A 17071-nucleotide genomic window follows, 5' to 3' on the forward strand; every position below is an offset into this window, starting at 1 on the left:
GTGGCTGGGCAATATACTACGTGGCTGGGCAATATACTACGTGGCTGGGCAATACACTACGTGGCTGGGCAATATACTACGTCGCTGGGCAATATACTACGTGGCTGGGCAATATACTACGTGGCTGGGCAATATACTACGTGGCTGGGCAATATACTACGTGACTGGGTAATACACTACGTGGCTGGGCAATATACTACGTCGCTGGGCAATATACTGCGTGACTGGGTAATACACTACGTGGCTGGGCAATATACTACGTCGCTGGGCAATATACTACGTGACTAAGCAATATACTACGTGGACATGCATATTCTAGAATACCTGATGCGTTAGAATCGGGCCACCATCTAGTGTTATATATGTGACAGGAGCTCGTACAGTCTGTATATACAATAACATACACCTGACAGGAGCCCGTACAGTCTAGCATCTTCAGTAGTGAGCCAGCTACAGTGTATGGGCTGCAGTCAGTCACTTGGAAGGAGCCATGCACATTGCCCATACGGTTTAGGCTCATCCGTTTTCTTGCCTTCTGTATCCGGTCACGTGGTGTGTCCTACAGGAAGTGACGACGCCTGGTTGGGGTTCCGGTGTCAGACGTGGTGATGGCTGCTGCTCGGAGCAGGGTCGTGTTGTGGGTCCTGTTTTTAACCGTTGCAGGGTCCTTTCCTTTTAGCCGTGCGGATAATGCGGAGCCTTCCCGGTGGACCGTGCTCCTCTCCCCGGTGAGTTCGGGGGCTGACGTGCCGCTGTCCGTGTGGGAGCAGGGGATCTTCTGTGGTGCATCACAGCCGCTGTCCCTGCCCTCGGCATGTACTCGCCATGCTCGCTCCCCTCACACTGACTGCTGGCCTCCGCTGCACAGCACGTCTTTTCCTTGTAGCTCCTGATATTTACAGGAGGTTCCATTACATCAGCCTCAGACTATGGGTGAATGAATGCTATAGTCCCCAGCACTGGTGAGTGCTCTGTGCACGAGACCCCAGCAGTGAGGTCAGGGGGCGGTGAGAGCTCTGGACCCTTCTGTGATGTGTGGAGTTGGGGTGCTGGCTCAGGTATGGAAATGAGAAGTGGCGCCACCCTGTACTGCTGCTGCGTGCCAACACAGGAGGCGCTGGCCACCACTGGGCGTCTGCTTTAATGACACGCTTAGTACCTTATCTAACTTACTATTTTAATGAATCCTATTTTTGCTAGGTCACCTTGAATTTGCCATCTGAGTGGTGCTGGGGCCGCCCCGGTGACGGCGGCGAGTGGTGCTGGTGCCGCCCGGTGACGGCGGCGAGTGGTGCTGGTGCCGCCCCGGTGACGGCGGCGAGTGGTGCTGGTGCCGCCCCGGTGACGGCGGCGAGTGGTGCTGGTGCCGCCCCGGTAACGGCGGCGAGTGGTGCTGGGGCCGCCCCGGTGACGGCGGCGAGTGGTGCTGGGGCCGCCCCGGTGACGGCGGCGAGTGGTGCTGGGGCCGCCCCGGTGACGGCGGCGAGTGGTGCTGGGGCCGCCCCGGTGACGGCGGCGAGTGGTGCTGGGGCCGCCCCGGTGACGGCGGCGAGTGGTGCTGGGGCCGCCCCGGTGACGGCGGCAGGCTATAGGAAACATCATGGCTACGTACAATGATGTGTTCTGTTATAATGGAGGATCCGTCTGTGTATCATATCAGCCAAGCCCCTTAGTCCGTGGCCGGCTTTATAAAGTATGTTTCTTTGGAAACCCTAAAGCATTTCATAATAAAATATCCCTGACTGCTCTAATTTTTTACTGTCAGTAGTTTGAGCCTCATTCATCTGGTTACAGATTCCCACGGTTGTCTATTTTTCCCTAATTATTGTAATATAAACATTTGTTTATGTAGTTCCTGTACAGCAATAAAAAAAAAAGAAAAGCAACGTGTTATTTCCGTTTTGTGTACAGCTCCTATGCAGAGCTGTCTTTATTGTTAGACTGCAAGCAAACTCCATGAACAGCCAGATGCTGCAGTCCTGTTACTGTTCGCTTTTTGTCGCCAGTGAGGAGTAGGAGTAGAGTGAAACCCCTGTACACACTACATAGCTGTCAGCTGTTACCCCCGATATGCTGGGCTCAGCCGCACGCTTCTGCCTTCTATGGTAGAGGTGCTGACAGGCTCCCCCTGGCAGGAGCTTATCCTTGAAGAATCAGCTTTTGGAATCTCAACAGGCTGGATCCTTCTGTCCTCGACATCACCATGCGGGGAAGAGTCAGCAGGCTCTTTTGCACGATAGACTGCCGGACAGATTTCAGACTTTAGTCTGTTGAATATTGGGGACCGCTGAGGCCCTAACTTTATGTACGGGAAGTAATAGAACCTTTCTGCTCTTGTTCTGGTATCTTTGCACAGATATGTTACTTATCATCCTCTTTTTCTTTTCCTTAGAATGGCACAACGTTCACTTTTGGGAAGATCCTTTTCCGTGACTCTATCATCTTTATCAGCTGTAAGAACTTTCTTCAATTATTTATGTAATATAACATATATACAGGTCTGGCAAAAATTAAGAGACCACCACATCAAAACCCTGTCATGGGCAGCCCAATCTCCAGACCTGAACCCCATTGAAAACCTCTAGAATGTAATCAGGAGGATGATGGATAGTCACAAGCCATCAAACAAAGAAGAACTGCCTACATTTTTGAGCCAGAAGCAGTGTGAAAGACTGGTGGAAAGCATGCCAAGACGCATGAAAGCTGTGATTAAAATTCATGGTTATTCCACAAAATATTGATTTCTGAACTCTTCCTCAGATAAAACATTAGTATTGTTGTTTCTAAATGATTATGAACTTGTTTTCTTTGCATAATTTGAGGTCTGAAAGCACTGTTTTTTTGTTTTTTTTTTAATTTTGACAATTTTTCTTTGTCAAAAAAACCCACAAAATTTATTGCTTGGAAATTCAGAGACATGTTGTCAGAAATTTATAGAATAAGTGAACAATTTACATTTTACTCAAAAATATACCTATAAAGAGAAAAATCAGACAAACTGAACATTTTGCAGCGGTCTCTTAATTTTTGCCAGAGCTGTATATAATGGACTTAGTCGTTTGTGTGTCCCTCAGGTTGTGTGTCTGTCACCTTCCAGGTAATTTTGTGTTTACTTATTAGTCCGATGCGGATGTTCTCACCCAGCAGGTTTGCGGTTGACACAAGTCAGGTTGTTTGACTTCTTCCCCCTCCTTCCACCTCGGTTGCATTTTCCTGGACTAATGCCACAGTAGTATTTTCAGCGAGTGGCATGTTTTATTGCTGAAGTGCCTAATTGATTGTGCCAGTTAAGTAAAGGTACCGTCACACTTAGAGACGCTGCAGCGATATAGACAACGAGCCGACCTAAACTAGATCGCTGGAGCGTCGCTGTTTAGGTCACTGTAGAGACGTCAAACAGAGCAGCTCCAGAACGATGCAGGAGCGATCCAGTGACGTAACGGCGACTCACTTCTCGTTCTCGCTGGTTGTTAGCTCCATGTAAAATGCTGCTGGAGTCGTTGCTTTTGATGTCAAACATGACGATACACGCCGACAAAATAAAGTTCTGGACTTCTAGCTCCGACCAGCGATGGCACAGCGGGATCCAAATCGCTGCCGCGTGTCAAACACAACGAGATCGCTATCCAGGACGCTGCAACGTCACGGATCGTTGTCATTCTCGTTGTAAAGTTGCTGAGTGTGACGGTACCTTAAGGGTATATTAACCTTTGCTGAAATTTTTCCAGCTTTCCCACTCATCTTAACAGGGGCTTATAGGAAACAAAAAATCCCTGCACCTGCTGCAGAATTGCCACCATTCAGATACATAGAGGATATTTTACTGTTGCAAAAACAAACAAAAAAGTTCCGTCACAGGTCCGTGGCTCATGAATAATACCGTACTATTCATTGCAGAGATGATGCCACTCTGGACGACTCATTGAGTTTCGCTCCTTACTTGGTGCTTCATTGGTCTTTATCCACCCAACCCAGCACTGGATATGTGTACTCACTCAGCGCCATGTAAATAAGGTGCAACGCTTTCACCGATCTCTTGCTTTACTTTGAAAGTGTGATCGGCTACAGTTTTTCCTTCACATAATTTATCTCCTCTCACCTCACCACTCCCTGATGAAGCAAGAGCAAAATGCGCAGTGGATGCAGTGCTGATGGGATGGTTTATTTCTGGCTTTCGTCTTTGATTCCACTTTAAATTTGTTTCTCTGTGTTTCGGTTACTTGCTGTGTTCCTTCACCTCCTCTAAGTTTTAACTGGTCATGCCGAGCTATATGTAGATTCAGACTTGGCAGCTGTATTGATCAATGGCCACAAATCAATGGACATACATATTTTGTGATTTTAGTGTTTTATCTCCATGGGACAGTACAAGTTGAAATACATGTCAAGCCTACCTTTAATGCCTAAAAAGGAGGGGAAAATTATCAGACAAGTTGAAAACTTGTGCATACATCAGCATTATGGTGGGTTACTATGAAGACTATTGGGATAAAACATACAAATATAACCCACTTAATGCTCCATCATTTAATTAGTGACCCTGTCTTATCAAATACTAAACAGAATACACAAGTAAAGTTCCCATAGACATAAATGGCTGTTATCTTAACTATACTTTGGCCAATTGTTTTGCTGACAGCTATCTTAGGGTACCGTCACACAGTGGCACTTTGATCGCTAGGACGGCACGATCCGTGACGTTCCAGCGATATCGTTACGCTCTCGCTGTGTCTGACACGCTACTGTGATCAGGGACCCCGCTGAGAATCGTACGTCGTAGCAGATCGTCTGAAACTTTATTTCGTCGCTGGATCTCCCGCAGACATCACTGAATCGGCGTGTGTGACGCCAATTCAGCGATGTCTTCACTGGTAACCAGGGTAAATATCGGGTTACTAAGCGCAGGGCCGCGCTTAGTAACCCGATGTTTACCCTGGTTACCAGCGTAAACTTAAAAAAAACAAACATTACATACTTACCTTCAGCTGTCTGTCCCCAGCGCTGTGCTTCTCTGCACTCCTCCTGCATCCTGTGTCAGCGCCGGCCAGCCAGGAAGCACAGCGGTGACGTCACCGCTCTGCTTTACGGCTCACCGGCGCTGACAGTGCAGAGGAAAGCACAGCGCCGGAGGACAGACACGGAATGTAAGTATGTAATGTTTTTTTTTTTTTTACGTTTACGCTGGTAACCATCGGGTTACTAAGCGCGGCCCTGCGCTTAGTAACCCGATGTTTACCCTGGTTACCAGGGGACTTCGGGATCGTTGGTCACTGGAGAGCTGTCTGTGTGACAGCTCTCCAGCGACCAAACAGCGACGCTGCAGCGATCGACGTCGTTTCAGTGTGACGGTACCCTTACATACACAGGAGGATTTCTTTGGCCGAATGCTCCTGTCTTCTCTGAGACAGCCCTAGCCTACATGGGAGAGCAATGCGATTGGCAGCCCAAAATCGGACATGTGCTATCTACATCTTTCCCAACAATTACTGGCACCCCCATACACATTAGATTATTGGCCAAAGCAGTCGATATCGGCCAGTTCAACCAACATTAGTCTTGTGTATGAGGGCCTTAAAGGGAACCTGTCACCCCCAAAATCGAAGATGAGCTAAGCCCACCAGCATCAGGGGCTTATCTACAGCATTCTGTAATGCTGTAGATAAGCCCCCTGATGTATCCTGAAAGATGAGAAAAAGAGGTTATATTATACTCACCTGGAGGATGTGCTCCGGTCCAATGGGCGCCGCAGTCTGGTCCAGGGCCTCCTATCTTCATAGGATGACGTCATCTTCTTGTTGAGGGCAGAGCAAAGTACTGCAGTGTGCAGGCGCCGGGAAAAGTCAGAGAGGCCCGGTGCCTGCGCAGTGCAGTACTTTGCTCTGTCCTCAACAGGGCAGACAAAGTACGCCTGCGCCGGAGCCGCATCGTGAAGACAAGAAGAGGACGTCATCGTAAGAAGATGGGAGGCCCCGGACCGGACCGCAACACCCAGAATGCTATAGATAAGCCTCTGATGCTGATGGGCTTAGCTCCTCTTCGATTTTGGGGGTGACAGGTTCCCTTTAACCTAGCACTGAGGTTAGCCAGGATAATGGTAGTAGTCAGAATACAGACCTTGTGGTGGTGGAACTCCTCAACGCACGTTTTGCCTTTCTTGATCACGTGGAAATTTCACAAGTTTTTCTAGTCACCTACCCAAGTGCTGATTATTCACATAATATATTACCTGGAGGTCAGGAGTAGTTTCCTGTGTAATGTAATCTTCTGTACATGTACTATTTTATGCAGCCCTTCAAAATCATATCAGCTTGAGTATACTTTTGTTATCCCCATATAAAGTATACAAAGTCCAAAGAGTATCACAAAAGTGATCGTCTTAAATTGGGCCAAAAAATACAGAAACTATTGTTTTGTAGAAATGCGGTACAAAAAAAAATCACTCAAAAAAAGGACAATCGCCAGAAGGAATAGGTGCTGTAGTGCTCAAATGTTGGGATTGCCATTTTTCACACGGGTGCACAACGTTCTGCACTGAAGATATGTATGGGGTCGGTGAAGAAGATGTAGGTTACATCCTGTGAGAGTGATTACAGCACCCATCGCCCGGGATAGACCTCCCTCTAGACTAGTCCTCACTAACTAGTATATTGTGAGCAGTAGAAGTGCCCATACCGCTCAAAGCAGCAGAGTTTTGTCACACTTGGTTAAAAAGCATGAATAAGGCTCTGTATGGTGGCAAACTTTACAAAAACTGCATTTCTTTTACATAAGGTGAAAATATAAAACATTAATAGGAGAGGGGCTGAGTTCCATGCACTACATTGATTCCGAGATTAGCCTCATTACATGCTTTTATGGTTCCCTTTAAGGGCGCAGTCGGACAACTGAATAAATTGGACCACAGTGCTCAGACTGGCTGGCTGCTCTCCCTATCTGAGCGTAATAGCTTCATATATTTCTATGCAGCTGTCATGCTCTGGTCAGGAGACTTGCCTGCCAGTCCGAGCATTACGGTAGGATCTTTGAATGATTTATACACCTGACTGCACCCTAAGGGGTATGTGCACACAACGTCCTTTAGACACCGTCATACTCAGTTTTGTCAGGAAAACTCCAGCAGTGTTTTTCCTTTAACGTCTTCTTGGCATCTTTATGATCGTTTTTGCAGTATTTTTGGTTACAGAATTCTTATTTTGTTGTTCTTTTTCATAATGTTTTATTTGTTATGAATGTATTTTTTCTTACTTTTTTTTTCTATTTTCAGTTGAAGGTGGTCAGAAACCCTGCAGTAATTTTAACATCACTTGGTATCTACGTTATTGCACCTGTTACAATGAAATTTCTGCATTTAAGGTAAGTTATCAGAATAATCGGGTGGGAAATTGCGGAAGTAACAAATGCTGGCAGCAGTCATATTGTTGTCGTCAAATAACTAGTACATTTAAAAATGAAAATCTGTCAGAATGTAGCTGCAAGCAGACTAGAAAGGATGGAGGCTTATCAGCCTGGGCATTTACTCTGTCGCCTCATTGGGGGACACAGGACCATGGGTGTTATGCTGCTGTCCACTAGGAGGCGACACTATGCATAATCTGAAAAAGATTAACCGTGGCTCCTCCTCTGCAGTATACACCCCTGGATGGCGTCAGCCTTCTCCAGTTTTGTGCAAAAGCAGTAGGAGGAATGTAACATGAATAACATAACCATGCCTATAAGAAGGCCACTATGTACGAGCTCAAAGAACAATATGAGAACTCAACAGTAACAACGGCCCGAAAAGGGCAAGAGGGTGGGAGCTGTGTCCCCCAATTAGAGGCTAAGAGAGAGATTTTACGGTGAGTACACAAAAATCTCCTTTACTCTGTCACCTCATTGGGGGACACAGGACCATGGGACGTCCCAAAGCAATCCCTGGGTGGGAAGCAATGGACGAATATTGTGCAGACAGACCCCTATACTTGGGGCACCGCCGCCTGCAGAACACATACACCCCTGGACGGCGTCAGCCTTCTCCAGTTTTTGTTTAGTGTCGCATAGGAGGCACACCTAAGATTTTTTACTTCGTTTTTTTCAGACGGGTTACAGATGAAGAAAAGTGGGTCTCCTGTGAGACTCCCGGCATGGCTCCTTCCTCGGCCCCCTATTACAGGGTGCCCGGTTGAAGTCGAGATGGCTTTTTCCCCATGTCGCTCCTTCCCCAGTCCCTCGGGTGCTGGTTCGAAGTCGAGACCCCCCCCCCCCCCCCCCTCCCTCCCCAATTCCTTTTGGTTTCTGGGTTGAGGTCGAGGCGAGGATAAAGCCCCCTGAAGGTGACAACAGAACCCTCCCTATTCCCCCTCTGGGGGCATTGGGTTGAGACGCCTCAGGTAGGGCCTGTAAAGGCAGCATTCTGCAGCTCCCAGCAATGGGCCAGCACACTGCGCCTCCATCCAGGGACCCCAGCCCAGCTGCGGGCTCCTATCGGGGCCGGGGGGAGTGCAGGCAGGCATGGCACATAGACACAGGGCTCCCTGCGCCACTGTCTCTGTGGCAGCACCAGCTCTATACTGCCTCAGGGGGACCCCTCACAGGCCCCCCTTTCCGCTTATAGCCCCACCACTATCCTGCCTTTAAATCCGGAGGGGGGGGGAGGGGTCTGGCTCAGGACTTCCGCGCCGGCCTGGAGCCTTTCTGGGCATCAGGCATCTAATTTAGGCCCCGACTTCGGCCTAGCTGAAGCCGCTGCCTCCTCTCAGCCCCTGGCCCACCCCCCGGATGACAAATATGACACACTACAGAAAGGACACACGAGACAGAAAGGGCGCGTTTTTACACAGCTTTGCCGCCTTTTTTTCTCTTACCCCATGACGGCACTAACGAGAGAGGGATCCGCCCTCAGGGACAGGAAACCCACAGGTTAAAAAGGCGGGACCTCTCCTCCACCTCAGTTCGGTTTCCTGTCCCCGACGGGGATCCCACAACTCACCATCCAGGAGTCCAGGGACCATCGGGCCGAGTTCAGGCAGCGGGGGGCCCTGCCACGGTTCAGGTGGATTCCTCCCTGAAGGCGCGTTCCGGGGTCGGCGGGCCTCGTGGATATGCGCGGAGGGGAGGCAGTGAAGAGGTTACCGAGCCTGCCTCTTCTCTTTTCAATGGAGTGGTCGGTAATAGGTAGCGGCGGCTACCTGGAGGTTTCCTCCGCCGGTCCATGAGGCGCACAGGGGGTGGTGACGCCGGTCACCGACAAGCGGCAAGACGCAGATTGCAGCGGCGGCTGCAGAAGCTCCGTCCCTCCTGTGAGCCGGCAAGTAGTGAGCGCGCGCGCGAGGTCCGGCAACTTACTGCGCAGGCGCTGGGGTCACTTCCGGGGTCGGCGCAAGGTACCTCTGGGTAAACCGGAAGTTACCTGGCGCCGCTCTGTCAGCATAAAAAACGGAAAAAAAAGGGGCATACCGCTGCTCAGTAATTACCACCATGAGTGGAATAGAGCAGTCGGTGGAAGAAATTTCACAGGCCCCTGTGACAAAGAATCCGAAGGAGCGCCATTCGTCACGGAAACCTACGCAGCGCAGCAGCTCAGGATCCCAGCGCAGCAGAGGCTCTGGTGGATCCAGGAGGGAGACGGTGGTTCAAGTGGAGGAGGCATCCTCAAAGCCACAGCCGGTATCTTCCTCACATTAGGAGGGTAAGTGACCTCCGTGAAAGTGTATATTCTAATAGGGGTTTATTGTTTCCTAGGGAAAGAAATGCCAAGGGAAAAGTAAACATAAAGTGTGCCCACTTTGTTCAGCAGATTTGCCAGATTCGTGGGTTAAAAAACTCTGTGCGTCATGTATTAAGAACACCATTGATGAGGAGGCACCAAGTTTCACATCTGAATTAAAAGATTTAATTAAAACCCAAGTAGCAGACGCATTAAAAAGCGTAAAAAACCGTAAAAGAAAACATAAAGAAAAATCTCCAGATTACAGCTCCAGCGAGGGAGATAGTACGAGTGGGGATTCTGATAGCTCTACAGCTTCATCATCCTCCTCCGCATCTTCAGAAAGCGGTCGCAACTGTTTCCCAATAGATGAAACGGATGCGTTGGTGAAAATGGTTAGGGCGACAATGGGTCTGGCAGATACTCGTTCCAAAAAATCTGTACAAGATCTTATGTTTAGTGGCCTGGAACAAAAGAAGTACAGAGTGTTCCCATTAAATGAAAAAATTCAAGCCCTTATAAAAAAGGAGTGGAAAAGACCAGACAAAAAAGTACTGTTAACACCCAAAAGGAAATACCCATTTGATGACCCAGCCTGCGCCTCATGGGGAAAAGCGCCAAAATTAGACGTCGCCATCGCGAAAGCCTCTAAAAAGTTCGCTCTGCCTTTTGAAGATATGGGGACCCTCAAGGATCCTATGGATAAAAAGGCCGATGTCTTCCTAAAAGGGTCCTGGGAGGCCGCCAGCGGGGGGCTAAAACCCGGTATAGCTGCTACGTGTACAGCTAGAGCACTAATGGTCTGGCTGGATCATTTAGAGACTCAATTAAAAAATAAAACCCCGAGAGAGTCTATACTAGACTCCGTGTCAGCGATGAAAGGGGCCGCTGCATATTTAGCAGATGCCTCAATAGACTCAGTTAGACTGACGGCAAGATCGGCTTCCTTCTCAAATGCGGCTAGGAGAGCATTATGGCTAAAGTGCTGGCCGGGGGACCTGCAAACTAAAGCTAAGTTGTGTTCCATTCCGTGTGAAGGTGAATATTTGTTCGGTCCCACCCTAGACGATGTCCTCGAAAAAGCGGTTGATAAAAAGAAAGCCTTTCCGGGATTCCTAAATCAATCTTATAGGCGGCCCTTTCGAGGAAGGAGGTTCACACAAAGACGCCCCCCAAAAAATCAAAAGGAGGGGTGGGAAGACAGAAAATTCAAAAGAGGAGGTTTCATGTTCAACAAGCCGGATAATAAAAAACAGCCACAATGAGGGTGTGCCCCAGGTAGGAGGGAGACTGACCCACTTTCTTCCAACCTGGGAAAAAATTTCTGGAAGTGCCTGGACTCTAAACATCATAAAGACGGGCCTAAAACTAAGCTTTCACACAATGCCACACAATCAGTTTGTGGTCACACCACGAAGAAAGTCAGAGATCGAGCAGCTGAGCATCCAGAGAGAAGTTCTCAGTCTTCTGGAGAAGAAAGTCTTACAGGAAGTTCCACAACAGGAAGAGACGAGGGGGTTTTATTCTCCACTCTTTCTTCGAACAAAACCGGACGGAACTTTCAGAGTAATTATAAATTTAAAACAACTAAACAGATACCTGGTAATAGAAAAATTCAAAATGGAGACAATAAAATCATGTGTCAGATCCCTTATCCCGTCTTGTTTCATGACTGTTATAGACTTAAAGGACGCATACTATCATGTGCCAATCCATCCGGATTTCCGGAAATATCTCAGGGTTGCAGTAATGATACAAGGGGAACTGAAACATTACCAATACAAGGCTCTTCCGTTTGGTCTAGCCATTGCCCCGAGAGTATTCACAAAATTAATGGCGGAAGTAATGGCCCATATAAGGGAACAAAACATATTGATTGTGCCTTATCTGGACGACCTCCTAGTGATGGGCAGTTCCTCTCTACATTGCAGCCAGCAACTAAACAGAGTGATGGTAGCCCTATCGAATCTAGGATGGTTTCTGAACCTGGAAAAATCCAGGCTTATCCCATCTCAAGTACAGTTGTACTTGGGGATATTAATAGACTCAACAAAGCAAGAGTGTCGTCTGCCGGAAGAAAAAGTATCCAACATGATACATCTAGTGAATCAGTTGAGTATCTCTCCTCTGATCTCTCTAAGGAGAGCCATGTCCATACTGGGGTCAATGACATCCTGTATCCCAGCGGTACAGTGGGCTCAGAGCCACTCGAGAGATCTCCAGTGGGAAATACTAGAGGCGGTATCCCACGCAGGAGGAAATTTAGAAAAGCAATTAAAAATATCCTCTCGGACAAAAACTTCCTTAGCTTGGTGGACAGACCCGTCCAATCTCAGGAGGGGGGTTCCATGGGTATGGCCGGTCTCGATAATCCTGACCACAGACGCAAGCCCTTGGGGGTGGGGGGCCCACCTAAACAGGCAAATTGCCCAAGGTCCTTGGTCAGTAGAAGAAAAAGACCTTACTTCAAACATGAAGGAGCTTTTAGCAGTTCAGTACGCCATCAATCATTTTTTAACTTCCCTCCGTTCCCACCACGTGAGAGTACTGACGGACAACAGGGTGGTAGTAGCATATTTAAACCATCAGGGAGGGACGAGGTCTCAATCCCTAATGAAAGTGACAAATTTCATCATGTCACAAGCAGAAGCCAACTTGTCCTCCCTGACAGCCCTTCACATAAAAGGGTCAGAAAATCAAACTGCAGATTTTCTAAGCAGAACCCAATTAAAACAGGGGGAATGGGAGTTAAATACAAGTATATTCAAACGCATAGTGGATCTTTGGGGGGCCCCGGATATAGATCTATTTGCAAACAATCAAAATCGGAAAACGGAGGCCTTCTGCTCGATAGATCCTCGGGGGAGTCCAGTGGCCATAGACGCGTTGTTAATTCCATGGAAATTCCATCTAGCTTATGTGTTTCCTCCGATAGCTCTAATTCCCTTAGTCTTGAAGAAAATCAGGGAAGACAGAGCCAAAGTGATACTGATAGCTCCGTTCTGGCCGAAAAGAGTATGGTTCCCATGGCTACGCCTAATGTCCATAGCGGATCCATGGGTACTCCCAGATATCCCAGACCTTCTGCATCAAGGGCCAGTAAATCACCCTCAAATAAAAAGTTTGCACATGACGGCCTGGCTTTTGAAAGGGAACTGTTAACAAAAAGGGGGTTTTCTTCAAATCTAATTTCTACCCTGCTGGCCAGTAGAAAACCTATAACTACCAGAGCCTACGGCAAAGTCTGGAAAAAGTTCCTCTCCACGTCAGGAGTTATCCTATCAAATCAGATGCCAATTCAGGAAATCTTAGAATTTCTTCAAAAAGGTTTAGAGAAAGGCCTAGCAACAAATACTCTGAAGGTTCAGATTGCAGCATTGGGTGCCCTTTACAACCAGGATTTGGCGGGGAATCACTGGGTAAAAAGATTTGTTAGAGCATCTACTAGGTCCAGACCAGTTATACATCTCACCGCTTCTCCCTGGGACCTGAACCTAGTCCTTTCAGCACTAACTAAAGCGCCGTTCGAACCTTTATCTCAGGCTTCACTAAAAATAATATCTTGGAAAACCTGTTTATTGGTGGCCCTAACCTCAGCTCGCAGGATTAGTGATCTGCAGGCCTTATCAGCCTACCCACCTCTAACACAAATATTAGATGACAGAGTAATCCTCAAAACTGACCCTTCTTACCTTCCCAAAGTGGCGTCAAAATTCCACAGATCTCAAGAGATAGCGTTACCATCTTTTTGCCCCAATCCAAAAAACAAAAAAGAGGAGGCTCTACACACTCTAGATGTAAAGAGATGTCTAACACACTATCTATCAGCCACAAGGGAGTGTAGAAAAGGGAGGGCTCTGTTTGTCTGCTTTCAGGGACCAAATAAGGGTCACAAGGCATCGAAAGCCACGTTGGCGAGGTGGGTAAGAGATGCCATCAAGATGTCATATACCTCTTCCGGAGAACAAGCTCCGGACACAATTAAGGCCCATTCAACCAGGTCGGTGGCAACCTCTTGGGCTGAACGTGGTGGAGCATCAATAGATCAAATATGTAGAGCAGCCACTTGGTCTTCCCCCTCTACATTCTTCAAGCACTATCAGCTTAATCTATCTTCTCCCTCAGACTTAACTTTTGGTAGGAGAGTTCTGGAGGCAGTAGTCCCACCCTAAAATTTTTCATTCTTTGAAATTCTCTCGTTAGTGCCGTCATGGGGTAAGAGAATATCGTAGTTACTTACCGATAACGGTATTTCTCTGAACCCATGACGGCACCTGTATATTCCCTCCCTTCACGTATGGGTGTCCACACTACTTATAAATTAAGTCACGAGGTGTGCATAAAAAAAAAAAAAAAAAAAGTGTGTGTGTGTATATATATATATATATATAGAGGAGCTTATATAAGTTATACAGTTATATTTTGTTGTGTAAAAATAACCAATTAAGTTACAGCAGAAATTCCCTGCAAGGCTCTGTAAACCAACTGAGGTGGAGGAGAGGTCCCGCCTTTTTAACCTGTGGGTTTCCTGTCCCTGAGGGCGGATCCCTCTCTCGTTAGTGCCGTCATGGGTTCAGAGAAATACCGTTATCGGTAAGTAACTACGATATTCTGCTCTCCGCCCCCCTTCTCCCCCTGCCTCTCCTCGTCGGCGGCCATTTCTACTGCAGCAAGGATTAACCCTGCATCTCCCGGTCAGCAGGACCAGGCCGGCCAGTCTCCGGGAGGGGCACAGGACTGTGGATCTTCAGCGCTGGACCTAGGGGCAAACTGGTGGGGTAAGATCACAGCTGGGTTGTTTTACTCGGCTGTGAATCCATATTCCCTATAGGGCTCCTCTCCCCAGTGGCAGCATGTACGCACTGCCAGGACTGCATCCGTACTACTGCGTCAGAGCCCCAAGAAGCCCCTGCCAATGCCTCGGTGTCTAATGCCAAGGCGGAATGGGTCACTGAGAGGTCGCAATCTATGACGCAGTCTATAGATAACACACCTCCACTTTGCTTCAGGCTCTGCAGAGTCATGCCTCGGCTAAGACTGTTAACAAGCAAAGGGAGAGCTTGACTCAGGAACAGAACGACCTGGCACATCCACGTCTAGGTCAGGACGCAAGCGGACCCATAGGTCAAGTCCATCTGCCTCATCCTATAGCACGGTCATCCACTTCTAGGGAGAGACACCGTAGTTCCAGGTCATCTAGACCAGAGGTCCCCAACTCCAGTCCTCAAGGCCCACCAACAGGTCATGTTTTCAGGATTTCCTTAGTCTTGCCCAGGTAATAATTGCATCACCTGTGCAATGCAAAGGAAATCCTGAAAACATGACCTGTTGGTGGGCCTTGAGGACTGGAGTTGGGGACCTCTGATCTAGACCGTCCCCTTCCAGGGGCAGACAATGCAGATCTCCACAATCCCCGACCAGAGAAGGCCTCCTCCCTAGCTCACCCAGCAGGGGACGCCTCAGTGATACACAGGATTCGGAAGACATCTGTGACTCCGACTCAGACAGGGAAGCGGAGGGGTCCCTGATCCCAATCCTCCCCTAGCAATACAGCGCTAGTTGAGGACATAATCTCCCCATCCATCGGGTGCTGGACATTTCTAATCTGCCACCAGAAGCCCCAAGATCTCCTTTGTAGGACCTCTGAAGCCGCTTAAGGTTTTCTCTAACCACCCAGAGTTTAAAGCGATCCTTAAAAAGCAGCTCACAGCCTGAGAAAAAATCGCTAATCGCAAATATCTGGAGGCAAAGTACCTTTTCCCACACCAAGGAACGGACAGATCCACCCGAAGTGGACCCCCCAGTGTCTAGACTAGCTGCACAGACCCTCTTTGTACTGCCAGATAGCTCAACCCTCAGGGACGCAGCAGATTGACAGGTAGAACGCATGGCTCGTTCAATTTTTCGAGGCGGCAGGGACCTCCCTGGCTCCCCCGTTCGCTTCAGTTTGGGCTGCCAAAGCCATCCTGGCTTGGGCCAAAAATTTACAAGCTGGCCTCCAAGCATCTGCTCCTGAGCTGTCGGACCAAGCGGTTCAAATAGCAGTTGTAGCAGATTACATGCTTCATGCAGCTCTGGATTCAGCAAGGGGCGTAGCGGGGATAGCATCAAACGCCATCACGACTCGGCGTATCCTCTGGCTGTGGAATGGAAAGCGGACGCAGCCTCAAAGAAGTCCCTCACGCACCTCCCGTATCTCAGTGGGTGACCTTTTCGGTGAAAAGTTGGATACCGTGATATCAAACGCCATCGGGGGTAAGAGTACTTCTCTCCCTCAACTGAAACCTATACGCACTTGCAAGAAGTGTAACAAACCCGATTCCGATCCCTTCGGAATTCCTCGGGCTGGACCGTCTCACGTCCAGCACGTAACCATTCCCCACACAGGGACGACTCACGGTCAACGCAAAGGTCGGACAAGACCTGGCAGTTAAAAGCAGGCCAGTCAAAGCCCAAAGGAGGAAAACCTCAGACTTTTTCTTCCTCATGACTCACGGACCCCGGAAGACATCCCACCCGTAGGCGACTTTGCTCTTTACAGCAAGTCTGGATGCCTACTACAGAAGACAGGGGGTCGGGGAACTAGTGTCTTTCGGATACAAGATAGAGTTCAACTTCCAACCCACCGAATCGATTCTTCCTCTCGGCTCCCCCAAAACCATCAGCCAAGGCTCGTGCCTTCCACCAAGCGGTTTCCTCGCTTCTTCAAGCAGGAGTCAAAGTACCAGTCCCCACGGCAGAGCGCTTCCGAGGGTTCTACTCCAATCTATTCGTAGTCCCCAAGAAAGGAGGCAGAGTACGGCCCATACTGGAGCTAAAACAACTCAACAAATACGTACGGGTTCGTCACTTCCGCTGGAGTCCCTTCGGTCCATCATTGTGTCCATGGAGAAGGGAGAATCTCGCCTTCATATATATACAAGACGCATACTTGCATATACCGGTTGCACCTGCTCATCAGAGTTTTTTTTCTCAGGTTTGCAATCGACCAGGACCACTACCAGTTCGTGGTTCTCCTGTTCGGACTCGCCACGGCTCCCAGAGTCTTTACCAAGTTCATGGCAGCCACTATGGACTCCAGAGGCATAGTAGTCGTTCCATACCTGGACGATCTACTCATCAAGGCTCCTACCTTCAATGACTGCGAGCTCAGCGTCTCAATCACAAACGACACTCTGAGTCGCATGGGCTGGTTAGTCAACCTACAAAGGTCATCACCAACCCTGTCAGTCTCTGACCTTCCTGGGAATGCTAGACAACACCTCCAGGGGTCTAGTACCCTTTCCCAAGGACAAGGCACTGGCTCTCCGCCTAGGGGTTTGCATCCTCCTCCGCAAACCCCCTCGATCTCTCCGGTTTGCCATGAGAGTCCTCGGCAGGATGGGGGCA

At 48.6% G+C, this 17071-nt stretch overlaps 1 protein-coding gene across 2 annotated transcripts in view; it reads left to right on the plus strand.

Moving 5' to 3' along the window:
• Positions 1 to 567: 567 nt before the first annotated feature.
• The window catches only part of TMEM87A (transmembrane protein 87A), a 142286-nt gene continuing 125782 nt past the window's right edge, over positions 568 to 17071 (plus strand). For both annotated transcript variants that reach the window (XM_069730597.1, XM_069730605.1), the window contains exons 1-3: positions 568 to 728; positions 2393 to 2453; positions 7265 to 7353. In XM_069730597.1, the coding sequence (XP_069586698.1) occupies positions 609 to 728; positions 2393 to 2453; positions 7265 to 7353 (270 nt within the window). In that variant the 5' untranslated portion in view covers positions 568 to 608. The remainder of the gene's footprint in view (positions 729 to 2392; positions 2454 to 7264; positions 7354 to 17071) is intronic.

Source organism: Ranitomeya imitator, chromosome 1 (assembly GCF_032444005.1).
Source record: "Ranitomeya imitator isolate aRanImi1 chromosome 1, aRanImi1.pri, whole genome shotgun sequence".
In the NCBI taxonomy this organism is placed as follows: Eukaryota; Metazoa; Chordata; class Amphibia; order Anura; family Dendrobatidae; genus Ranitomeya; species Ranitomeya imitator.